The sequence below is a fragment of the Pelophylax lessonae genome (genome assembly GCF_965119305.1).
Source record: "Pelophylax lessonae genome assembly, chromosome: 6".
In the NCBI taxonomy this organism is placed as follows: Eukaryota; Metazoa; Chordata; class Amphibia; order Anura; family Ranidae; genus Pelophylax; species Pelophylax lessonae.
The window spans coordinates 22,851,191-22,878,200 of NC_138773.1; the positions used below are offsets into that span (position 1 = coordinate 22,851,191).

At 45.3% G+C, this 27,010-nt stretch overlaps 1 protein-coding gene across 1 annotated transcript in view; it reads right to left on the bottom strand.

Annotated features, from left to right (window-relative positions):
* Positions 1-27,010, bottom strand: part of LOC309558486 (uncharacterized protein) — a 105,331-nt gene that overhangs the window by 8,868 nt on the left and 69,453 nt on the right. The window contains exons 7-15 of the mRNA XM_082261557.1: positions 19,903-20,049; positions 13,840-13,959; positions 13,600-13,755; positions 12,388-12,489; positions 12,143-12,304; positions 9,852-9,971; positions 9,612-9,767; positions 8,402-8,503; positions 8,157-8,318 (exon numbers count right to left, since the gene is read on the bottom strand). Coding sequence (XP_082117683.1) covers positions 8,157-8,318; positions 8,402-8,503; positions 9,612-9,767; positions 9,852-9,971; positions 12,143-12,304; positions 12,388-12,489; positions 13,600-13,755; positions 13,840-13,959; positions 19,903-20,049 — 1,227 coding nt within the window. The remainder of the gene's footprint in view (positions 1-8,156; positions 8,319-8,401; positions 8,504-9,611; positions 9,768-9,851; positions 9,972-12,142; positions 12,305-12,387; positions 12,490-13,599; positions 13,756-13,839; positions 13,960-19,902; positions 20,050-27,010) is intronic.

Here is a 27,010-nt window from a genome sequence, read left to right on the forward strand (position 1 = left end):
TATATATATAGTATATTAAATGTAGCATAAAACAAATGAATCTTTATGGTGATGAATTTGCATTTCGCCAAAAGGAAAAACTGCTCAATATAACTATAAGCTGTTTATCTTCTCCTTATGTATGTTTCTGTTCTCTCTTACATTTGATGTCTCATTTTTCAGTGAACTATTACCCAGTAGTTGATTTGATACATCTAAGTAAGTGTTGCGCTTTTCATGTGGAGGAGATCCTTCCACAAGTACAGCAGACATGAAAGTTGAATGTTACTCATCTGTTTGAATGTTAGTATAAGAATTTTTTACAGGGGCAATTCATTGCAAGGAAGCATCAAAAACATTGCATGCATTACCTCTGTGCAATAGCGATTGCTTCTACTCTAGATTGCTTTTTACTAACAAAATAGGGTTAACAAAGGAACAGATGTAAATTTTTTTTGTCACTTGACTGCATATTGGTGGCTTAGTGTTAGCACTCATGTCTTGCGAACACTTTGATTTGAATCCCAAGCAGGATACTACCTTCATAGAGTTTGCATGTACTCCTTGCATTTGGGTTTCCCCCCACATTCCCGGTAGGTGATCCCCAACCAGAAAACTACCTTCATAGAGTTTGCATGTTCTGCTTCTTTTTGGGTTTCTTTAGGGGTGTAACTAAAGGGGTTGCAGGGGTTTCAATTGCAACCGGGCCCCATGCTCCAGGGGGCCTGTGTGGCTCCCCTGTACTCCTGGATAGGAGGACGGTGGGGGCAGCTTGTAGAGAAATCACTGCCCTCCTTTTTCCTCCTGTAGCTGCAGGAGAAAAATGGAGGAGATTGGTTCCTCTGTATGCTGCCCTCGCCACTCCTCCTATCCAGTTCACTTGTGTTCTGATATCTCTGGGCCCCTGTGTGCTCCCCTGCCCCCCCCCCACTGTGCTCTCTTCCCTCTCCTGCCGGCTGCTGCAGGGGATGTGTCACAATAGAGAACCAGGAAGGGGTCGGTAAATTTGTAATTTACCAGCTCCTTCGTTTTCTGAATGGACAGAGTCATAGTCAGTGACATTGTAAAAAAATAAAATAAAATGATAAAAAAGAATACCAAAAAATAAAAACTACTGACAACAGTGGGAGAACTTCCAGGATCGCAAAGGTCACACTTGCGACCGGGCTCTGGCATTCCACCACCATGGGGAGGCCCCAAGATGGCAGGAAGGGGGTCCACTGCTGAACTTGTGAAAGGATCCTGCTGCTGGTCCATAATAAAGGGCCTCGCAATGAGAGTAAAGGGCCCCAGGATCAGTGGTTGAAGGGAATGGCCCCGGCTAGGGGTCCGGGGGGCCCTTCATGGTTTCTTGCACCGGGGCCCTGAAGGTTCTAGTTACGCCTCTGGGTTTCCTCCTACATTCCCGGTAGGTGATCCCCAACCAGGACACTACCTTCATAGAGTTTGCATGTTCTGCTTCTTTTTGAGTTTCCTCCCACATTCCTAGTAGGTGATCCCCAACAAGGACACTATCTTCATAGAGTTTGCATGTTCTGCTTGTGTTTGTGTTTCCTCCAACTTTTCTGGTAGGTGATCCCCAACCAGGAAACTACCTTCATAGAGTTTACATGATCTCCTTGTGTTTGGGTTTTCTACCACATTCCTGGTAGGTGATCCCCAACCAGGACACTACCTTCATAGAATATGCATGTTCTGCTTCTTTTTGGGTTTCCTCCCACATTCCTGGTAGGTGATCCTCAATGAGGACACTACCTTCATAGAGTTTGCTTGTTCTGCTTGTTTTGGGGGTTCTTCCCACTTTTCTGGTAGGTGATTCCTAACCAGGACACTACCTTCATAGAGTTTACATCATCTCCTTGTGTTTGAGTTTTCTCCCACATTTCTGGTAGGTGATCCACCCAACGAGGACACTACCTTCATAGGAGTTTTCATGTTTTGCATGTTTTTGGGCTTCCTCCCACTTTCCTGGTAGGTGATCCCTAACCAGGACACTAGCTTCATAGAGATCTCCTTCTGCTTTTGGTTTCCCCCCACATTCCTGGTAGATGATCTCCAACCAGGACACTACCTTCATAGAGTTTGCATGTTCTGCTTTTTTTTGGGTTTCTACCTGCGTTCCTGGTAGGTGAATCCAAAACCAGGACACTACCTTCATAGAATTTGCCTGATCTCCCTGTGTTTGGTTTTCCTCCCAATGTCACACATTTCTAGTTGGTACATTGGCCTAGTATATACTGTATGTAGGTGTGTTGTAATTGCATATTACATATTTCCTTATTAATACAGTGGCTCACTAATGCATTGTAATCTCCAAGTTCTGGTCAAGAAGCCATATAAGGTCATACCTTTCTGATGTAAAGGCTTGGCTTGCAGAATGCAGTATAACAAAGCCTATCGCCCCTCCCCTTTAAGGTGAAGTCACTGTCCAAACAATGGATACGTGAGCGCTTTCTTCTCAGGATAAAGGGTGTTGGCTTGGGGGGATGGTATATTCTAAATACCACTGCCCAAGCTGTTAAGTTTTAGTCTCAACACAGAACATCCATGCAGCAAGTACTTGATCCTAAATCTCTATGCCATGTGCATAATAGCAAAATGGGACTCCATGGCGAGAAACATCTTTAGTTAATTATTCTTGATCTAGATTTCCTTTATCTTTATCTGTATCTGCCAGTCTTGTATTATGTCCCTAATATTGTAATAGTTTTGTATGTACAGATTGCTTTTGTATAGTAAAAGCACAATTATACACTGCAGAGGTCTGAGCTTCCTTGTTTATACCACAAAGTAACCTTGCTAGATAGACGCAAGCAAAACAAGGTGTGAGGCAGGGACCTTAGATTGTAAGCTCCTTGAGGACAGGCACTGAAGTGAATGTACAGTATGTAAAGTGCTGTGTAAATTGTTGGCGCTACATAAATACATACGATAATAAAAGGATCCATCTTATCTTAGTGTGGTGCCCACTGGAACTGGAGTCATTAACATACTATTTTGTCCATGTAAGTGATCTTTTCAGCAGGACATAATCCTTAGGTTTTTTTGGAACACAGACATAGAAGCAGACTGTTCCTTGTAATAGTAATACAAAAATCTATCACAGGATCAATTTTATTAATCTTATTGAAAAATAAGTAACTGTGATTTTTCCCTAGCATGTATTACCTTTGTGCATTATGCTCATGTTCTAATTATTTTATCTCTCTGAAAAAATACAGGTGACTAGGTGGCAGGTTGTTCAGTCTTTCCATTGGTTTGTCGGAGGGGATTCATTGTCTTACCTTCAGGTGCGTTACGACGTTCTGCAGAGTGTTGTGCCCTACTGGAGCTCAGGGGAGATTGTTTTGGCGTGTTGCATTCCACTTCAACACCTTAGAGATGTAAAAGAAATTTTTTATTGTTCTATGTATTTATTTATTTGTTCCATTATTTAATCATTTATTAGTGTATTTATTTACGTATTTATGTATTTATCTTTTGTAATGAACATGAAGATGCAGATATGGTTTAAGCCCCGTACACAAGGGCGGAATGTCAGGAGACATTTGCCGGTGCAAAAAAAAACCAGCCGACATTCTGCCCATGTGTATATCAGTCTGCCTGACAGAAACCGGCTGTTTGGCCAGCTTTTGTCAGACGTGCTGCATGCTGGAAAACCAGCATCCGACTGACTCCTTGTCATGGGATAACGTGGCAGAGCCTGACGTAAGAGGAGCGGCTTACTGGATAACTGGCATGGCACAGGTTCACCAGAGGCGCGGAGTCTAAGTGTTAGCCGGTTTTCACCAGGGCCCCAGATGGTGGGGATAGATTTGGCTGCTTGCTAACACCAGGTCGCAGCCCCCCCCGGATTCCCTGGGAGAGCCAGGAACAGGTCCAGGACCAATAGCCGGTAGCATGTAAACAGATCAGGATGAGACAGGAGGATAGTCAGGACAAGCCAAGGTCAGGGCGGGCAGCAGGTAATCAGAATCCAAAGTCAAGGGTCAGGTAAACAGGAACAGCTGATATAACAGGCACAGGATACAGGAGAGCTGAAGACAACACAGCAATCACCTAGAGTGACAGCTATGTTTAAATAGGCCGTTTTTGCGCCAATTTGGTAGCCTCGAACTACACTGAGGTAGCCTCGAACTCTACCGAGGTAGCCTCGAACTTCCACCAAGGTAGCCTCGAACTCCACCAAGGTAGCCCCAAACTCTACCAAGGTAGCCCCGAACTCTACCAAGGTAGCCTCGAACTCTACCAAGGTAGCCTCAGCGCATGCGCATAGGCGTTCGCCGGCTAGCGACGCCAGTGCGCCTGCGCAGGGTATTGAGTCCCTGACACTCCTGATCACAGTGCTCTCAGCAGTGCTGGGGCAAGGTCATCTAGAGCCCAGGGCGAACATGCCAAACTGTGCCCCCCCCCCCCCAACATGTATGAGCCTTATGCATCACCAAACCCTCCAAAAAGAATAAAAAAATTGCACTTATCTGCATGATTTCCCTCGAAACATAAATTCCTCCTCCCAGTTCACATCTGCTTCCCCTGCTGAAATCCCCCTAAAACGAATCCCCCCCACCCCCAAATCACTCCTCCTAGCAAAAATCCTCTACCCTTCAAATCACTCAAATTTCCTCTCCAAGTACACAACCTCCTCCTCTACTCAAAATCCATACTCCAAACACAAACCCCCCCCCAAACCCCATCCTCCTCCTAGCACAAAAAATGATATTTATCCCTACTAGCACAAATCCCATCCCCCTCTACCATATTACCTCCTCTACCACAAACACCCCAAATCCCCCTCCTAGCACAAACCCTCCCACCCCCCAATACAAATCCCCCTAAAACACTACTCCTAGCACTCCCCCTGCCCCAAATTTCCCCTCCTGGAACAATTCTTAGATCCTGCTGCCCCCTCCCCAAATTCCCCCTCCCGACACATATCCCCCACCATCTCCTCATGGTGTCCCCCCCCCCCACCTCAAATGACACCACAGTGCTCCCAGGGCAGTCGCCCCCTCCTGCCCACCCCCAGCTCCAACCACAGCTGTCAATGTTTTCAGCGGGTTGAACGAAAAGAAACCCATAGTCTTTACCCAGGTTTAGACAAGGTTAGATAAGGGAACAACTACTCCTTCTGATGAGAAAACAACAGATCTTGAGCAGACTGAAGATCATAAAAAAGGATTTTGGGACAGATGAATAAAAAACTGGTGAAATTTGCAGGTTGTACCTTTTGACTTTTTTTTTTTAATCACTTGCCGACTGCCATCAGTATATTTACTGCGGAAGTCGGCCCCTCACAGGCAAAGCGAAGTAGGTCTACGTCGCTCGCCTGTGAGGCTCTAGGGGGCGAGCGCGCGCTGCCGGATGTAAACACAGCCATCTGACATTCTCCCCTGTGTAAGAACAGGGATCATACGGTCCTGCTATGTAGGATCGTATGTCTATGTTGTTACACCACTAGCCACATCCCTTCACAGTTAGAAGCACGCCCCTAGGGACACACTTAACCCCTTCTTCTCCAAAAAAATTAACCCCTTCCCTGCCAGTGTCATTTTTACAGTAACAGTGCATATGTATAGCACTGATTACTGTAGTAATGTCACTGGTACCCCCAAAAGTGTCAAAAATGTCAGTCAAGGGTCCGATCTGTCCGCCGCAATGTTGCAGTCCCGCAAAAAAAAAATCGCAGATCGCCGCCATTACTCGTTAAAAAAAAAAAAGAACAAAAATCTTTCCCTTAGTTAGTAAACGCAATAACTTTTGTGCAAACCAATCAAAATGCGCTTTTTTTGCGATTTTTTTTACCAAACATATGTAGCAGAAAACAAATTGGCCTAAAATGTTAAAAATTCTTGATTTTTTAATTATTTTTTGGGGAATTTCATATAAAAAAATTTGAAAAATATTGTTATTTTTGCAAAATTGTCGCTCTTTTTTTGTTTATAGCGCATGATCAAAAAATCGCACAGGTGATCAAATACCACCAAAAGAAAGCTCTGTTTGTGGAAAAAAAAGGACGTCAAATTAGTTTAGGTACAGCGTCGCAGGACCGCGCAATTGTCCGTTAAAGTCACGCAGTGTCGAATCACAAAATAGGCCCTGGTCAGGAAGGGGGTAAAATCTTCCGGGGCTTAAGTGGTTAATTAGGCATCAGAGACAGTTCAGTCAAGTGTTACCTCTTTGTGAGCTCCTGTCTGGGTCTCCTCTGGAATCTTGTCTTTCTTCAGTGGTGCTTGGTTGGTGATACTCAGGTATGTTCACCGAACATTCGCCTGACACTTTTCTTGCTAACGCACCCTCATCCTCCATTTCCACTATATTTTTACCTGCAACAAAGAGAAATTTATATCTGGATGTAACAAAATCGTTCAGAGATAGGAATACGAGCCTGGAGGAATAATTCTTCTCACCATCACTTGAGCTTTCAGCTTCTGATGGATATGGTTTTATAGTGGTCTCCTCCAATTCATTCAAATGTGTCATGGAATCCCGTTCATTGACATCGTCTCTGGACTTCCTTTCTGGAGGATGACCTTCATAACCAAATAATACAAACAAAATTAAACTGAAAAACACCAGAAGGTCCTACAACAGAATGGAGAAAGTAAATTTGTTTTTTTTTTTCTCAGTAGGCTTATTTTAATGGAACGCCCATCGTGTATTTACGTTGGTATTTTGAAGCTAAGCACGGGGGCTATGGCACTAGATTGCTGCCATAACCCCGGGATTTTCTTACACGGCGGGCGGTCCGCTTTAGTATAAAAGTGGTCGGAGTGGCGGATTCACGGCAGGATCATTTTTATGGCCGGCGGGAGAGGTGCCCACTCCCTTCCCGCCACTTCCCGTAATTTTTCCTGCTTACGGGACCTGTCGGTAGCGGGGAAAAAAAATCTGATCCCCTCTCCTGATTGGCAGAAAGTTGAGTGAGGGCAAGATGGCCCCCAGTCAATTCTATGCTCTTGGAGGACCTGGAGCGACGTCAAACGTCACTTCTGCCCAACGGTCAAAAAGGCCAAATTTTAAAAAAATATGAATTTTTTAAATATTTTTTTAATGCTTTTAAGTGTAGATGTGAGATGTGAGGTCTTTTTGACCCCAGATCTCACATTAAAGAGGACCTGTCCTGCTTATTTCTATTACAAGGGATGTTTACATTCCTTGTAGTAGGAATAAAAGTGATCAAAAAAAATATTTTTTAAAGGGACAGTGTAAAAATAAAAAATTAAAAGTAAAAGAAAAAAAAAAATAAAGCGCCCCGTCCCTCCGATCTCACACGCAGAAGCAAACGCATACGCATACGCAAGTCGCACCCAATGTTCAAACCACTCATGTGAGATATCGCCGCAATCGTTAGAGCGAGAACAAACATTCTAGCACTCAACACACACATGAACTTTATCCCAGTCTTTGTCCGTAGGGTTCAATATTGAGTTGCCCACCCTTTGCAGCTATAACAGCTTCAACTCTTCTGGGAAGACTTTCCACAAGGTTTAGGAACTTCCAAACCAGGGTAAACAGTCAAGTAGATTCATGGTTCCCATAAGACTCCCCATTGGAGATGAAGATGAAGGAGAATAGAAAAAGATCCCCAAACGGTCCATGTAGTTCTCCCCGGGGGCTGTGGAGGAGAGGGGGCCAACAAGACAGGCAAACATCCAAGAAGGTGACAAGATGTCATGATGGTCAGGGGTGTACAAATGCTTCCCAGAATGTTCCAAAAGGTATGCACACCAGAAACCAAACAAGCTCACATCTGATAGACTGTCTATTTACTGTATTTTCTGGCATATAAGACTACTTTTGAACCTCAAAAAAATCCCCCAAAAATGGGGGGTCGTCTTATACGCCGAGTATAATATCTCCAAGGTAACCTAAGTACAGTATAAGTATTACTGGTAGATGAAAATTAGGGGGGTCGTCTTATACACCCAGTCGTCTTATACGCCGGAAAATACGGTACTAATATTTTTGTATTTTTTTACTTTTTATATGTATTTATCTTTTGTAATGAACATGGAGATGCAGATATGGCTTAGACAAGCTTAGATAAGGAAACAACTGTTCTTTCTGATGAGAAAACAATAGATGTTGAGCAAACTGAAGATCAATAAAAAGGTAATTAGGTAAAAAAAAAGAAAATAAATTAAATTTGCTTTAACTAAGCATCAGTCAATCATTACCGCTTTGTGAGCTCTTGTTTGGGTCTTCCCTAGAATCTTGGCTTTGTTCACATTCTTTTGTAGTGTTGATTTGTTGGAAATATTCAGGCATGTCCACTGAGGAACCCTCTGACCCTTTCCCTGCTAACCCAGACTGATACTGCATCTCCAATCTCTTTTTATCTGCAACAAAGAGAGATTTATAAGTGGATATCACAAAATAGTCCAGAGATGGGAATATGAGCCTGGAAGAATATTTGTCTCACCATCACTTGAGCTTTTGACTCCCGATTGTACTGAGGTCATACTGGAATCCTGTTCTTGTACATTGGTTCTGGGCTTCTTTCTTGGAGTTTGCCCTTCATAAACTAATTTATGGTAAAAGTATAAAATAGAAAAACTGTAAAGGTAAAAGTACCAGAGGGTCTTAGCCAGGGCTTTTTTTCTCCGAGAATAGATGCAGGTACTCCCCTCTTCTGAGTCACCCCTTGTCTCCACCCCCCGAGCGCTGTCCTTTGGTTCCACCCTCTACCCACCTCCCAGTACCCCCCCCCCCCTTTTAGAGAATACAGAACCAAGTATCATGTTGTGGTTCTAGGCAATTTGTATGATATTTGTTAATGATAACTAGAAAAACAGTAAAATAGATCTCCTACAATCAGCAGCAATAGACCCCCAACAACAATAGCCCCCAACAACAATAAATCCTCCCCTGCAATTGCCCCCCCCCCAATAAATCCTCCCCTGAAACAATAGACCCCCCCCCCAACAACAATAGTCCCCCAGCAAAAATAGTTCCCCCAAGCAAAAATAAATCCTCCACTGCAACAATAGCACCCCCCCCCCACAACAGAATGCCCTCCAGCAACAATATATTCCCCCCAGCAACAATAGATCCCCCAACAGCCAGCATCATTAGGCCATTCAGCTCACCCCACTGACCCCAGCACCTCTTTGCCATTGCATACTTTCAGACTGGAGGTGCCGGAACTGCATTCCCCCGCGTTCCCGCTGAAAAAAAGCCCTGGTCTTAGCATAGAGTGGGGAAAGGGGGTGGGTTTGGTTTTTTTTCCCAATAGGTTAAGTTTAACCCCGTCCCAGGAATAATTATTGCGCTTTTAGCTTCTTATCTTCAATGTTTTCTACAGGACGCAGTGTCCTACCACAGCTCAGGTCAGATTGTCCTGTTCTGTTGTATGCCACTGCAGCAAATTGTTTTTGGTCTATGCATTTATTTGTTCCAGTATGAAATTGCTAATTCATTCATTGATTAATTAATTTATTTATTTCTTGCAATGAACATAAAGATGCAGACATGGCTTAGATTTGGGAACAACTGTTCATTTTCATGAAAAAAATAAAAATAAAATAGATCTTGAAGCAGAATGGTTTTAGGACACAAAAATAAGGAACAGATGAATTTTGCAGATTTATTTTTTTTACTTTTTAAACGAAGACAGTTCAATCAAGTGTTACCTCTTTGTGAGCTCCTCTCTGTGTCTCCTTGGGCATCTTTTCTTTTTTCCTTTGTAGTGTTGATTTGTTGGCCATATTCAGGCATGTCCACTGAGGAACCCTCGGACCATTTCCTTATGAACGCAGACTGATTCTGCATCTCCAATCTCTTTTTATCTGCAACAAAGAGACATTTATGTCTGGATGTAGCAAAATAGTCCAGAGATAGGAATATGAGCCTGGAGGAATAATTTGTCTCACCACCACTTGAGCTTTTGACTTCTGATGGATATGACATCATAGTGGTTCCCAATTCATTAGAATGTCTTACGGAATCCTGCTCATTGACATCGTCTCTGAAATTATTTTCTGGAGGTTGATCTTCATAAGCAAATTTATGGTAGAAATAAAACAGAAAAAAGAAACTAAAATAAAAACGAAGGGCAAGTTTGGTCTTTTTCCTCAGTAGGTTTATTTTAATCCTTCCCCACCCTCAGGCATTGTAATAACAACCCTTAGCATAATACCCCGTATCGAGGCTATGTTTATTGAGGCCATTCATAATGCATGGGTGCTGTCTGGCAAATGGGACATTCGCTGCAGCCTGTAGCAGAATACTGTAATTGTCTAATATAATTATAGTATTAAAAAATAATAATATATTCCTAAAAAATCACATATACCCTTCAATGAAACTCTATATCTAATAATATTATAACAATTACATATATACAGTGTGTATATATACAGTATCTCACAAAAGTGAATACACCCCTCACATTTTTGTAAATATTTTATTCTATCTTTTCATGTGACAACACTGAAGAAATGACACTTTGCTACAATGTAAAGTAGTGAGTGTACAGCTTGTATAACAGTGTAAATTTACTGTCCCCTCAAAATAACTCAAAACACAGCCATTAACCTCCCTGGCGGTGATCCCGAGCGTGACTCAGAGTTGATTTTTTCTATCAGGAGCGGTAACCCCGAGTCACGCTCGGGGTAGATGTGCAGAGAGCGCAGCGGTGTTCTCTTACCTTCTCCTGGCGATCCAGCGATGATCTCTCATTGCTGTGACCGCCAGCCGAGAGTCCCGCCGCTCCTCCGTCCTCCGTCGGTGTGATGACTTCCTAGTTCCGTTCCCTGCAGCAGCAATGCTGCATGGGAGCGGAACTAGGGAGGGAAATTCAGCGTGTAAATTCACGCCCAGCGTGTATTTACGTCGGTACTTTGGCGCTAAACACGGGGGCTATGGCAGCAGATTGCTGCCATAACCCCGGTATTTTCTTACACGGCGGGCAGTCCGCTTTAGTATAAAAGTGGTCCAAGTGGCGAATTTGCCGCGGGATCACTTTTATGGGTGGCGGGAGAGGTCCCCACCCCCTTCCCGACGCTTCCCGTAATTTTTCCTGCTTACGGGACCCGTCGGTAGTGGGGAAAAAAGATCTAATCCCCTCTCCTGATGGGCAGAAAATTGAGTGAGGGCAAGATGGCCCCCAGTCAATTCTATGCCCTTGGAGGACCTGGAGCGACGTCAAACGTCACTTCTGCCCAACGGCCTTAAAAGGCCAAATTAAAAAAATTACATTTTTTTTATTGCTTTTAAGTGTAGATGTGAGAAGTGAGGTCTTTTTTACCCCAGATCTCACATTAAAGAGGACCTGTCCTGCTTATTTCTATTACAAGGGATGTTTACATTCCTTGTAGTAGGAATAAAAGTGATCAAAAAAAATATTTTTTAAAGGGACAGTGTAAAAATAAAAAATTAAAAGTAAAATAAAAAATAAAAAAAAATTAAAGCGCCCCGTCCCTCCGAGCTCACACGCAGAAGCAAACGCATACGCATGCGCAAGTCGCACCCAGTGTTCAAACCACTCATGTGTGATATCGCCGCAATCGTTAGAGCGAGAACAAACATTCTAGCACTCAACACACACATGAACTTTATCCCAGTCTTAGTCCGTAGGGTTCAATATTGAGTTGCCCACCCTTTGCAGCTATAACAGCTTCAACTCTTCTGGGAAGACTTTCCACAAGGTTTAGGAACTTCCAAACCAGGGTAAACAGTCAAGTAGATTCATGGTTCCCATAAGACTCCCCATTGGAGATGAAGATGAAGGAGAATAGAAAAAGATCCCCAAACGGTCCATGTAGTTCTCCCCGGGGGCTGTGGAGGAGAGGGGGCCAACAAGACAGGCAAACATCCAAGAAGGTGACAAGATGTCATGATGGTCAGGGGTGTACAAATGCTTCCCAGAATGTTTCAAAAGGTATGCACACCAGAAACCAAACAAGCTCACATCTGATAGACTGTCTATTTACTAATATTTTTGTATTTTTTTTACTTTTTATATGTATTTATCTTTTGTAATGAACATGGAGATGCAGATATGGCTTAGACAAGCTTAGATAAGGAAACAACTGTTCTTTCTGATGAGAAAACAATAGATGTTGAGCAAACTGAAGATCAATAAAAAGGTAATTAGGTTAAAAAAAAAGAAAATAAATTAAATTTGCTTTAACTAAGCATCAATCAATCAATCAATCATTACCGCTTTGTGAGCTCTTGTTTGGGTCTTCCCTAGAATCTTGGCTTTGTTCACATTCTTTTGTAGTGTTGATTTGTTGGAAATATTCAGGCATGTCCACTGAGGAACCCTCTGACCCTTTCCCTGCTAACCCAGACTGATACTGCATCTCCAATCTCTTTTTATCTGCAACAAAGAGAGATTTATAAGTGGATATCACAAAATAGTCCAGAGATGGGAATATGAGCCTGGAGGAATATTTGTCTCACCATCACTTGAGCTTTTGACTCCCGATTGTACTGAGGTCATACTGGAATCCTGTTCTTGTACATTGGTTCTGGGCTTCCTTCTTGGAGTTTGCCCTTCATAATCTAATTTATAGTAAAAGTATAAAATAGAAAAACTGTAAAGGTAAAAGTACCAGAGGGTCTTAGCCAGGGCTTTTTTTCTCCGAGAATAGATGCAGGTACTCCCCTCTTCTGAGTCACCCCTTGTCTCCACCCCCCGAGCGCTGTCCTTTGGTTCCACCCTCTACCCACCTCCCAGTACCCCCCCCCCCCTTTTATAGAATACAGAACCAAGTATCATGTTGTGGTTCTAGGCAATTTGTATGATATTTGTTAATGATAACTAGAAAAACAGTAAAATAGATCTCCTACAATCAGCAGCAATAGACCCCCAACAACAATAGCCCCCAGCAACAATAAATCCTCCCCTGCAATTGTCCCCCCCCCAATAAATCCTCCCCTGAAACAATAGACCCCCCCCCCAACAACAATAGTCCCCCAGCAAAAATAGTTCCCCCAAGCAAAAATAAATCCTCCACTGCAACAATAGCACCCCCCCCCCCACAACAGAATGCCCTCCAGCAACAATATATTCCCCCCAGCAACAATAGATCCCCCAACAGCCAGCATCATTAGGCCATTCAGCTCACCCCACTGACCCCAGCACCTCTTTGCCATTGCATACATTCAGACTGGAGGTGCCGGAACTGCATTCCCCCGCGTTCCCGCTGAAAAAAAGCCCTGGTCTTAGCATAGAGTGGGGAAAGGGGGTGGGTTTGGTTTTTTTTTCCCAATAGGTTAAGTTTAACCCCGTCCCAGGAATAATTATTGCGCTTTTAGCTTCTTATCTTCAATGTTTTCTACAGGACGCAGTGTCCTACCACAGCTCAGGTCAGATTGTCCTGTTCTGTTGTATGCCACTGCAGCAAATTGTTTTTGGTCTATGCATTTATTTGTTCCAGTATGAAATTGCTAATTCATTCATTGATTAATTAATTTATTTATTTCTTGCAATGAACATAAAGATGCAGACATGGCTTAGATTTGGGAACAACTGTTCATTTTCATGAAAAAAATAAAAATAAAATTGATCTTGAAGCAGAATGGTTTTAGGACACAAAAATAAGCAACAGATGAATTTTGCAGATTTATTTTTTTTACTTTTTAAACTAAGACAGTTCAATCAAGTGTTACCTCTTTGTGAGCTCCTCTCTGTGTCTCCTTGGGCATCTTTTCTTTTTTCCTTTGTAGTGTTGATTTGTTGGCCATATTCAGGCATGTCCACTGAGGAACCCTCGGACCATTTCCTTACGAACGCAGACTGATTCTGCATCTCCAATCTCTTTTTATCTGCAACAAAGAGACATTTATGTCTGGATGTAGCAAAATAGTCCAGAGATAGGAATATGAGCCTGGAGGAATAATTTGTCTCACCACCACTTGAGCTTTTGACTTCTGATGGATATGACATCATAGTGGTTCCCAATTCATTAGAATGTCTTACGGAATCCTGTTCATTGACATCGTCTCTGAAATTCTTTTCTGGAGGTTGATCTTCATAAGCAAATTTATGGTAGAAATAAAACAGAAAAAAGAAACTAAAATAAAAACAAAGGGTCTTTTTCCTCAGTAGGTTTATTAATCCTTTCCCACCCTCAGGCATTGTAATAACATCCCTTAGCATAATACCCCGTATCGAGGCTATGTTTATTGAGGCCATTCATAATGCATGGGTGCTGTCTGGCAAATGGGACATTCGCTGCAGCCTATAGCAGAATACTGTAATTGTCTAATATAATTATAGTATTAAAAAATAATAATATATTCCTAAAAAATCACATATACCCGTCAATGAAACTCTATATCTAATAATATTATAACAATTACATATATACAGTGTGTATATATACAGTATCTCACAAAAGTGAGTACACCCCTCACATTTTTGTAAATATTTTATTCTATCTTTTCATGTGACAACACTGAAGAAATGACACTTTGCTACAATGTAAAATAGTGAGTGTACAGCTTGTATAACAGTGTAAATTTACTGTCCCCTCAAAATAACTCAAAACACAGCCATTAACCTCCCTGGCGGTGATCCCGAGCGTGACTCGGAGTTGATTTTTTCTATCAGGAGCGGTATCCCCGAGTCACGCTCAGGGTAGATGTGCAGAGAGCGCAGCGGTGTTCTCTTACCTTCTCCTGGCGATCCAGCGATGATCTCTCATTGCTGTGACCGCCAGCCGAGAGTCCCGCCGCTCCTCCGTCCTCCGTCGGTGTGATGACTTCCTAGTTCCATTCCCTGCAGCAGCAATGCTGCATGGGAGCGGAACTAGGGAGGGAAATTCAAAAAACAAAACAAAACGTTGCACAAAACACAAACACATAACTATTTTTATATTTTATATATATATATATATATATATATATATATATATACACAGGTATATATATATATATATATATATATATATATGCATATATATATATATATATATATATATATATATGTGTATATATGTGTATATATGTGTATATATATGCACACACACACACATATATGTATATATATATATATATATAAAATTATATTATTGATTCAATTATAATTCATGCGTTATATATTACATATATATATATATATATATATATATATATATATATATATATATATATAAAATATATAATGCATGAATTATAATCTAATCAATAATATAATTTTATTATATATATTATATATTAAATAATAAAATTATATTATTGATTAGATTATAATTCATGCGTTTGTGTTTCAAATTTATCACATCTGGGATGTCTACTAGAGTCTTGTTTTGGTCAGGTTTAAGTCAGTAATTACTAAGAATTGTAGGCCTATAATACATAACGCCAAATTTCCATGAAAAGAATTGTACCGCTTTTGGTACGTAATTCCTGACAGAATCATACCGCCAGGGAGGTTAATGTTTAAACCGCTGGCAACAAAAGTGAGTACACCCCTAAGTGAAAATGTCCAAATTGGGCCCAAAGTGTCAACATTTTGTGTGGCCACCATTATTTTCCAGCACTGCCTTAATCCTCTTGGGCATGGAGTTCACCAGAGCTTTACAGGTTGCCACTGGAGTCCTCCTTCCAGTGGCGTACCTAGAGCATTTGGCACCCGGGGCGGATCCTATATCTGGCACCCCCCCCGACTTTAAAATGTAAAAACACCCACAAAAAATGTAATGTTTTCAAGAATATTTTTTGCACAAATTTCACAGCCCCCCATCACAGTGCCCCTTGCAGTCTGCCCTCCGTCTCTCTAATCACAGTTCCCCCTTTTGCACTCTCTGCCTCCCCTGCACAGTCCTACCTTCAGCATAGATAGATAGGTAATATTAGCAATGTGTTTAAGTTTGAGTAAGAGATTGGAGACTTGCTAAAGGAGATATTCAGAGACTACAGACATGATACAGGAGATGGTCAGAGACTACAGACATGATACAGGAGATGGTCAGAGACTACAGTCATGATACAGGAGATGGTCAGAGACTGCAGACGTGATACAGGAGATGGTCAGAGACTGCAGACATGATACAGGAGATGCTCAGAGACTGCAGACATGATACAGTAAATGGTCAGAGACTGAGGACATGATACAGTAGATGGTCAGAGACTGCAGACGTGATACAGGAGATGGTCAGAGACTGCAGACGTGATACAGAAGATGGCCAGAGACTGCAGACATGATACAGGAGATGCTCAGAGACTTCAGACATGATACAGGAGATGGTCAGAGACTACAGACATGATACAGGAAATGGTCAGAGACTGAGGACATGATACAGTAGATGATCAGAGACTGAGGACATGATACAGTAGATGGTCAGAGACTGAGGACATGATACAGTAGATGATCAGAGACTGAGGACATGATACAGTAGATGGTCAGAGACTACAGACATGATACAGGAGATGGTCATAGACTGCAGACATGATACAGGAGTTGGTCAGAGACTGCGGACATGATACAGGAGATGGTCAGAGACTGAGGACATGATACAGTAGATGGTCAGAGACTAAGGACATGATACAGGAGATGCTCAGAGACTGCAGACATGATACAGGAGATGGTCAGAGACTGAGGACATGATACAGGAGATGCTCAGAGACTGCAGACATGATACAGGAGATGGTCAGAGACTGAGGACATGATACAGAAGATGGTCATAGACTGCAGACATGATACAGGAGATGCTCAGAGACTGCATACATGATACAGGAGATGGTCAGAGACTGAGGACATGATACAGGAGATGGTTAGAGACTGAAGACATGATACAGTAGATGGTCAGAGACTACAGACATGATATAGGAGATGCTCAGAGACTGAGGACATGATAGAAGATAGAAGAGCACTAGGGGGGCCGGAGAGCACAGACGAAGCAGAGAGCACTGGAGGTGCTGAAGGACACGGTGGGGGGGGGGGACTGGAGAGAATTAAGAGAGGGTTTGGAAAGCATTGTAGGGGGGTTGGAAGGTGCAGGGGATGGATTGCACTGGGGGGACAGGGAGCACTTGGGGGGCGAGCAGGGAAAACCAGGGGGGTGGAGAGCACTGGGGGGGACAGGGAGCACTTAGGGGGGTGGGCAAGGAAAATCAGGGGGGTGGAGAGCACTGGGGAGGATAGGGAGTACTTGGGGGGCGAGAAGGGAAAATCAGGGGGATGGAGAGCACTGGGGGGGACAGGGAGCACTTGGGGGGTGGGCAGGGAAAATCAGGGGGGTGGAGAGCACTGGGGTGGACAGGGAGCACTTGGGGGGTGGGCAGGGAAAATCAGGGGGGTGGAGAGCACTGGGGGGGACAGGGAGCACTTGGGGGGTGGGCAGGGAAAATCAGGGGGGTGGAGAGCACTGGGGGGGACAGGGAGCACTTGGGGGTCGGCAGGGAAAATCAGGGGGGTGGAGAGCACTGGGGGGGACAGGGAGCACTTGGGGGGCGGGCAGGGAAAACCAGGGGGGTGGAGAGCACTGGGGGGGCAGGGAGCACTTGGGGTGGGCAGGGAAAATCAGGGGGGTGGAGAGCACTGGGGGGGGGGGACAGGGAGCACTTGGGGGGCGGGCAGGGAAAATCAGGGGGGTGGAGAGCACTGGAGGGGACAGGGAGCACTTGGGGGGTGGGCAGGGAAAATCAGGGGGGTGGAGAGCACTGGGGGGGGGGCAGGGAGCACTTGGGGGGCGGGCAGGGAAAATCAGAGGGGTGGAGAGCACTGGGGGGGACAGGGAGCACTTGGGGGGCGGGCAGGGAAAATCAGGGGGGTGGAGAGCACTGGAGGGGACAGGGAGCACTTGGGGGGCGAGCAGGGAAAATCAGGGGGGTGGAGAGCACTGGAGGGGACAGGGAGCATTTGGGGGGAGGGAGAAAGCACTGTGGGGAGTTGAAGAGCATGGGGGGGGCTAAAGAACAGGGGGGGTCTAGTGCAGTAGGGGGGGGGCTAAAAGCACTGAGGGAGGGATTAGGAGCACTGGAGGAGGTTAAGAACTTTGAGGGGGCCAGCAAAAGAAGTTGTATAGGAGGGGGATGGGGCAGCTGCATATAGATGAATTGATCTTTCCCTATTCTTCCTGCAGGAGGGAGAGGAGGGGAATCAGTTATTCAGCAGGCAGCTGCAGGAAGAATAGAGAAAGATGAATTCCTCTATATGCAGCTGCCCCATTCCCCTCCTATCCAGCACACACTTTTGCAATGGGCACTCACCTTCTTCCCGCCGAGGCTCCGCCCCTTCTTCCCGCCGAGGCTCCTCCCCCTTATTCCCGCCGCGGCTCCGTCCCCCACTAGCAGCACGGACTGAAGGAGCTGCCACTGCAGCTGCCTTCACACTGCGGGATCTGTCTGACTCTGAACACACCGGGCATGACACCGGCTGACACCCCCCAGTGAGTGGCACCCGGGGCGGGCCGCACCCCCGCCCCCCCCATTGGTACGCCACTGCCTCCTTCACTTCTCCATGGCAAAATCACAGAGCTGGTGGATGTTAGGGACCATGTGCTCCTCCAACTTCTGTTTGAGAATGCCCCACAGATGCTAATTGGTTTTAGGGTTTAGGCATCCTTGGCTAGTCAATCACCTTTACCCTCAGCTTCTTTAGCAAGGCAGTGGTCGTCTTGGAGGTGTGTTTGGGGTTATCATGTTGGAATACTGCCTTGCAGTCTACGAAGAGAGGGGATCATGCTCTGCCTCAGAATGTCACTGTACATGTTGGCATTCATGGTTCCTTCAATGAACTGTAGGTCCCCAGTGCTGGCAGCACCCAGCCCATGACACTCCCACCACCATGATTGACTGTAGGCAAGACACACTTGTCTTTGTACTCCTCACCTGGTTGCCGCCACACACATTTGACACAATCTGAACCAAAAAAGTTTATCTTGGTCTCATCAGACCACAGGGCATGGTTCCAGTAATCCATGTCCTTAGTCTGCTTGTCTTCAGCAAACTGTTTGCGGGCTTTCTTGTACATCATCTTTAGAAGAGGCTTCCTTCTGGGACGACAGCCATGCAGACCAATTTGATGCATTATGCGGCGTATGGTCTGAGCACTGACAGGCTGACCCCCCACCCCTTCAACCTCTGCAGCAATGCTGGCAGCACTCATATGTCTATATATATATATATATATATATATATATATATATATAGATTTTTTTTTTTTTTTTTATAGTATAAAGGTGGAGATTTGCGAAGCACTCAGAATCTGGTACAGCTGTGCCAGTCAGCTTCTAACGTGAAGTGATTGTAAAGTCTCTTTTTTTTTTTGTTACAATCAACAAAAATGCTATACTTACCTCCTCTGTGCAGTTGGATTTGCACAGAACAGCCCCGATCCTACTCTTTTTGGGTCCCTCTTCAGTGCTCCTGGCCCCTCCCTCCTGTTCAGTGCCCCCACAGCAAGCAGCTGTGCCCCCCCCTCTCTCTCCTCATTGGCTCACTGAATTTGATTGACAGCAGCCAGAGCCAATGGCGCTCGCTGGAGCGAGATGGGCTCAGGTAAGTATTAGAGGGGCTGAGGAGGGCTGCTACACACAGAAGGATTTTTATCTTAATGCAGGGATGCATTAAGATAAAAAACCTTCTGACTTTACATCCACTTTAAAGCTTTGATGATAAAAAAAAAACCTGGAAGCTGAGTGATTTTTTTGCCCAGAATTTGCACTCTCCAGCTTAGTAAATAACTCTCCATAGTTTCTATAGAATAACTTTAGGATAAAGTGGTGAGGGCTCTTACAGCTAGGAAGATTCCCCCCTATTTCCTCTCATATAAATTATATCACAGGAACCCGGAAGTGGGGGTACAACTCTTTAGAGGCAACAATAAAAACTTGAGAATTATTACTAAAATCTAGTGACAATTTCTAATTTCTAAAAACAATGTATCCAAAAATGTAAATGTTGCTAAAGTTTGGGATGGTGTGGTTAGGTTTTTATTTGCTGGGTAGATGGGCTCTCCCTAGTTACCATATTGAAGGACATTCTGGAATTTTGAGATGTCTTCATAACTTGAATAGAGGGGGAATCCTCCAGTGGGGGTGCTTGTTCCATTGGTGTCTCCTAAAATTGGGTTTTTCTCACTTTGGCGGGATTTCTTCTTACTCCTTGTTGTGTCTACAGGACAGGAAGGGGAAAAAATCCTCAATGGGAAACAGATGGCAAAAAAGAAAAAATAATTACTGACAGGTGTAATAACTGTTCCCTGCTATATCCAAAATGAAAAGAAAAAGTTGTCTTTACATAAATTTTACATTCCTGCAGAAGGCCATTCTTTAGAATACATAGTTGGACGGGTACCTGAGTGTGCATGGTGTCTGCCGTTTCCTGATGAGGATCGGGATCTGTTTGATGATCTCTCTGAATGTCTGTCACTCGGTGTTCTGTCCCTAGAAGCTCTATTAACGTTGCCTGTTGGATAAAGGGCTTGTCTGAGACATATACTTATAAAAGTGCAAGCACGATATTCCCAAAACACGTTCCCGAAACTTGCTGTAAAAGTGAATGGGTGCTGCAATGATCACAGGCTGGAAACCGAAGAAAGTCAAAGCAAGAAGTATGTCACCAGCAGTGCATCAGGGCCACACAGGGGAGCCACCCCCTTATCCATGCGTCCGGCCCCCTAATCTACATGCAGAGGGCCGGACGCATGGAGTTCAATGGGGCTTTTTTTTTAGCATGTGATTAAAAAAAAAAGGGTGGGCTCGGGGCGCAGAGCACTGCGCCCCGAGCCCACCCAGATGAGTGACACACGGATCCTATTGTCACACGGATCCTTCTCCTGGCCAATCAGGAACAGGTCCTGAGACCCGTTTTCTGATTGGCCGAAAGGAGAAGCCATGCCATTGGGCATGGAGGAGGAGGGAGGAGACGCAGAAGACTGAGGGGGAAGAAGCCAAAGCCGCCGCCGCTTGCTGCTGCACATGTCCAGATGTCCAGGCAGGGTGAGTGAGCCAGGGGGTCCTGCTGGGGTTCTTCTGTGGTCCTGGGGCGGGGTATGGTGCACGGCCTGGTGTGGTCCGGGGGGGGGGTGTATGGTGCGGTCCGTCTGCTGCCCCCCCCCGGCCCATGGAGCACCAGCCGTCACTGGTCACCAGCACACCAAGGATCTCCAGAATGGGTCCAAAGCTTTCACAGCGATCACATCATAGTTACAATAGCCATTGCTATTGTATTTATTGTACCTATAAAAGGTCACAGAAGGGCTGCGCATTTGAAAATCATTCCATCATTTTTGACCTCGAGTTTTGTTTAAATTTCTGGTAGAAGAACCAAGTCATTTACAAGAACAGAGGGATGAGGAGTCTGGAGAACCCTGACCACAAGCTGAAGACTGGCCAAGCCATAGATGGGCAGACGATCAAATTTTATTGGAGGGTTCATGTCTACCTGTAGGCCAGAAAACCATTGTAAAAACATTCAGTTTGCAGTGAAAATTCCCCAAAATCCCCCTGCTCTTGTAGTTGGCCTATTGCCTCTCCTGGAATCCCACCTCAAGCACACTGGGCTCAGATGCAGAATCCATCCCAGCTACCAACTGTCTGTCGAACTTTATGAGAATCTGACAGCTGCTGCATCTGGATGGGGCTGGGTGGTGCACAAAGGGGTAGTTCCTTAGGACAGCATGAGGTGAATGCCTGGAGCACAGACTTTTTGCATTCTGGACAGTGGCGGCCGGCCGATAGGGGGCGCAGGGGCGCCGCCCCCCAAAAAAAAAGAAGAAAGAAAAAGATTCAATAAAAAAAAAAAAAATTGTCTATTTTTCACCCACTAGGGGCGCCGGACTTAGTGCTGGGTATGGGGGGGGGGGGTAGGGTTTTTGACCCCACCCTCGGCTGGCAGAGGCGCCGATTGGCGCTCTTCTGGGGGTCATCGGGGCGCATTGCTCTGCCCACTTTTCTGATGTCCGGGCTGTGATTGGTCCAGACTCCAGCCTGGACCAATCACAGGAGGACATGGACCTGGTGACGTGACGTGTGGAGGCGGTGCACCGCCCCGGCGTCACGATCACCTTCTGGCTTCCGTTCCCGGAGCAGAGAGAGGAGTTGCGTCGGACAGGAGTCCAGGAGTCGCCTTCCACGGCCCGGTAACCCAGCGACTCACCGCAGCAGCGCCATACTCCGAGTCCACAAGCAGGAAGACACCCGCAGCCATCCGGTCCGGACTCTTAAGCCGACAGCCCGACACACACTGCCACTCAAGATGGCGCCGACGAGCTCCCTCATCCCTCCACACCGCAGCTCAGCACAGGACTCCCCCACTAAAACCACGGAGAGAGGTAAGAGGGCTTCAGCTTCCTCAGCCACTTCTCTGCATTGGGGACATGTAATACTGGTCACTGCATTGGGGACATCAGTGGCGGCTGGTGAAGTTTAAAGATGGTGGGACGCAAGACCCCGCCCTTCCATTTGACCCCTCCCATTTCTCAGAAACCCCACCCCTTATAGACTCCACCCATTTTGTCCCCTGTATTTTGCTTGCGTGAAAAAATTCTACCAATATATCACATATTAAGGGGTCCATCAGTACTAGTATATCCCATAATAGGGAACACGGGCCCTATTATGGGATATACTGGGAGAGACATCCTATTATGGGATACACTGAATGAGAGTGGCACAAACCCCACAGTACAGACCCCCCCAGCACAAACCCCTCAAGCACAAACCCCGCACAAACCCCTCAAGCACAAATCCCCTAGCACAAACCCCCTAGTACAAACCCCACAGTACAGGCCCCCTAGCACAAACCCCACAGTACAGGCCCCCTAGCACTAATCCCACAGTACAGGCCCCCTGGCACAAACCCCTCAAGCACAAACCCCCTAGCACTAATCCCACAGTACAGACCCCCTAGCACAAACCCCACAGTACAGACCCCCTAGCACTAATCCCACAGTACAGGCCCCCTAGCACTAATCCCACAATACAGGCCCCCTAGCACAAACCCCTCAAGCACAAACCCCCTAGCACAAACCCCACAGTACAGACCCCCTATCACTAATCCCACAGTAAAGACCCCCTAGCACTAATACCACAGTACAGACCCCCTTTCAATGTAGTGACCAGTATAAATGCCCCTTTCAATGTAGTGACCAGTATACATGCCCCTTTCAATGTAGTGACCAGTATACATGCCCCTTTCAATGTAGTGACCAGTATACATGCCCCCTTCAATGTAGTGACCAGTATACATGCCCCCTTCAATGTAGTGACCAGCATACATGCCCCCAATGCAGTGACCAATTGCAATGGGGACATGTAATACTGATCACTGCATTGGGGGCATGTATACTGGTAACGGCATTGAGGGCATGTATGCTGGTCACTGCATTGGGGGCATGTATGCTGGTCACTACATTGAAAGGGGCATGTATACTGGTCACTGCATTGAAGGGGGCATGTATACTGGTCACTACATTGAAAGGGGCATGTATACTGGTCACTACATTGAAAGGGGCATGTATACTGGTCACTACATTGAAGGGGGCATGTATACTGGTCACTACATTGAAGGGGGCATGTATACTGGTCACTGCATTGAAAGGGGGCATGTATACTGGTCACTGCATTGAAAGGGGGCATTTATACTGGTCACTACATTGAAAGGGGGTCTGTACTGTGGGATTAGTGCTAGGGGGTCTTTACTGTGGGATTAGTGCTAGGGGGTCTGTACTGTGGGATTAGTGCTAGGGGGTCTGTACTGTGGGGTTTGTGCTAGGGGGTTTGTGCTTGAGGGGTTTGTGCTAGGGGGCCTGTACTGTGGGGTTTGTGCTAGGGGGCCTGTACTGTAGGATTAGTGCTAGGGGGCCTGTACTGTGGGATTAGTGCTAGGGGGTCTGTACTGTGGGGTTTGTGCTATGGGGTCTCTACTGTGGGATTAGTGCTTGGGGGTTTGTGCTAGGGGCCTGTACTGTGGGGTTTGTGCTAGGGGGCCTGTACTGTGGGGTTTGTGCTAGGGGGCCTGTACTGTGGGGTTTGTGCTAGGGGGTTTGTGCTTGAGGGGTTTGTGCTTGATGGGTTTGTGCGGGGTTTGTGCTTGAGGAGTTTGTGCTGGGGGGGTCTGTACTGTGGGGTTTGTGCCACTCTTATTCAGTGTATCCCATAATAGGATGTCTCTCCCAGTATATCCCATAATAGGGCCCCTGCTCCCTATTATGGGATATACTAGTACTGATGGACCCCTTAATATGTGATATATTGGTAGAATTTTTTCACGCAAGCAAAATACAGGGGACAAAATGGGTGGAGTCTATAAGGGGGGGGGGTTTCTGAGAAATGGGAGGGGTCAAAATGGAAGGGCGGGGTCTTTCGCCCCACCATCTTAAAACTTCACCAGCCGCCACTGATTCTGGACATTTGTCTCTCTGAACATACTGTCCCAAGTGTTCGTACAGCCAGGTACTCCATCCAACCCCATTCAGCCACAGCAGCTGTTGGGTTTTCATAGAAAATATGTGCTCTCTGGGTAAACTTCAGAGCCCCATGCACCGGGGCTAAATGCCCAGTAAGCACAGGGCCTTAAAGTCATATTTCAGGCAATCTACTTGGAGTGTGGCATTCCCACCTTAAGCTGGCCATGCACCAGTAAAAATTTGTTCAAACATTTCCCTTTTTTCAGCACGCATGTTTGATTTTGGAATGGTTATTGGGGTCAAATCTACATTTGCTTTCGATGAGTGACGAAAAACTTCTAAAGAGCAGGGTGGAAAATGTTTCTAGAATGAATGAAGTTCTAACTGTGAATGTTTTTTGTCTATACATATTGTAATGAAGCCTATTTAATTCATCTGGGATTATATTTAAGTATCAGGTCTGGACAAAATTATATGGGCTTTAGAACAAAGCCAGCTGAGGCAAGAAACAATATTCTGATGAAGTATTTTTCTATGAACGTTCAAATAGAAATCTAACCATGTATGGCCAGTTTAAGGATGCAGTAATTTTCTGTTCCAGCATGACTGTGTCCCTGTTCCAGCTCCATAAAGACATGGTTTGACCAGCATAATGTGGAGAAATTGGAGTATCAACCCTACTGAATAACTGTGGGATGAATTAAAAAGCTGATTTCAAGGCAAGCCTTCTAATCCAGCATACTGTAAATACTTGACAACTGTTCTTGGGGCTGAACAGGCACAAATTCCCACAGGCACTTTCCAAAATCTCGAGAGTAGTGGGAAGCTGTTAATGCCCAAGATTTTGGAATCAGTTGTTCAACAAGCTCATCTATAGGTGTGATGGTCAGGTGTTGATACATAATCTGGTCATAGATGGTATTAGGACAGTAGGGACAGGTCCAACTTTGGTCCATGTGTAGTCGCCCCTTTTCAACAGAAGTTGATTGTCAAATTGGCTTCTGTCAAACGGGAGTGTTGTAAAACCTTTCTCAATCAGCATCTGCAATTGGCTTCGATCACTGATTAGTGTATTCTGGCAGCGGTGAATCCTGCTGTCAGAATAGAATGTAACTGTGGGGGGATTCCTCCATTATTTTTTTTTTTGGTAAGCCCACTGGCCAAATGGGCAAAAAGGAACTACCTATGGCAGAGGCGTAACTAGAACCTTCAGGGCCCCGATGCAAGAAACCATGAAGGGCCCCCCAGACCCCTGGCCGGGGCCCTTCCCTTCAAGCCCAGGGCTCTTCCCACTAATCCTGGGGCTCTTTAATCTCATTGCATGGCCTTTTATTATGGTCCCGCATCAGGATCCTTTCACAAGTTCTGCAGTGGGCCCCCTTCCTGCAATCTTGGGGCCTCCCCACAGTGGTGAAATGCCAGGGCCCGGTCGCAAGTGTGACCTTTGAGATCCTAGAAGTTCACCCACTGGTTTGCTACCGGGCCCCCTGGAGCATGGGGCCCGGTAGCGATTGCAACCCCTGCAACCCCTGTAGTTACGCCCCTGACCTATGGCCAGCTTAAGATCTAGGGGGGCAACACAGTGGTTAGCACTTTGCCTAGCAGGGCTAGGGTGATTGGTTCAAATCCCACCCATGGCACTACCTGCCTGGAGTTTGCATGTTCTCCCTGTACCTGCAAGGGTTTCCTCCAGATACTCCGGTTTCCTCCCACACTCCAAAGACAGCTGGTAGGTTTATTGGCTCCTATCCAAGTTGGCCCTAGTATGTGTGTGTATGAATGTGAGTTAGGGACTTTAGATTTTAAGCTCCTTTTGGGTAGGGACTGATGTGAATGTACAATATATATGAAATGTTCTGTGTAAATTGATGGTGCTATACTGTATAGGTACCTGTAATAATATTTTAAATAACTCAACTTATGGTCATTTAAAGGTCCAGCACACCAGAATGAAGATTGCCTCCTTTAACCGGTTGCCGACTGCCGCACGACTATTTACTCCGGCGGTCAGCCCCGGCCAGGCAAAGTGACGTATATATACGTCACTAGCCTGGGAGCCAATAGCGGGCGAGCGCGCCCCCCCGAAGGCACGCTCCCACCCCGGCTCAATCACGAACGAGTCCGCGCGTGTGACCGGTGGACCCGATGTCCGCCGGTCACTCGCAATCGTCCGCCGTGAAGGGAGAAAGGCAGGCGGCCGATGTAAACAAAGCCGCCTGTCATTCTCCCCTGTGTAGGAATAGTGATCATACGGTTCTACTAAGTAGGACCGTTGATCACTGTTCCTACACCTCAAGCCACAGCCAATCACAGTTAGAATCACTCCCCTAGGGACACACATAACCCCTCCCTCTCAAAAAAAGTTAACCCCTTCATTGCCAGTGTAATTTTACAGTAACAGTGCATATGTATAGCACTGATTACTGTAGAAATGTCACTGGTACCCCCAAAAGTGTCAAAAATGTCAGTCAAGGGTCTGACCTGTCCGTCGCAATGTCGCAGTCCCGCAAAAAAAATCGCAGATCGCCGCCATTACGCTTTAAAAAAAAAAAACAACAAAAATTACAAAAATCTTTCCCTTTGTTAGTAAACACGATAACTTTTGCGCAAACCAATCAAAATACGCTTTTTGCGTTTTTTTTGAACAAACATGTGGTAAAAAGAAAAAATTGGCCCAAAATGTTAAAAAATTTTGATTTTTACTTTTTTTTTTGAGGAATTTCA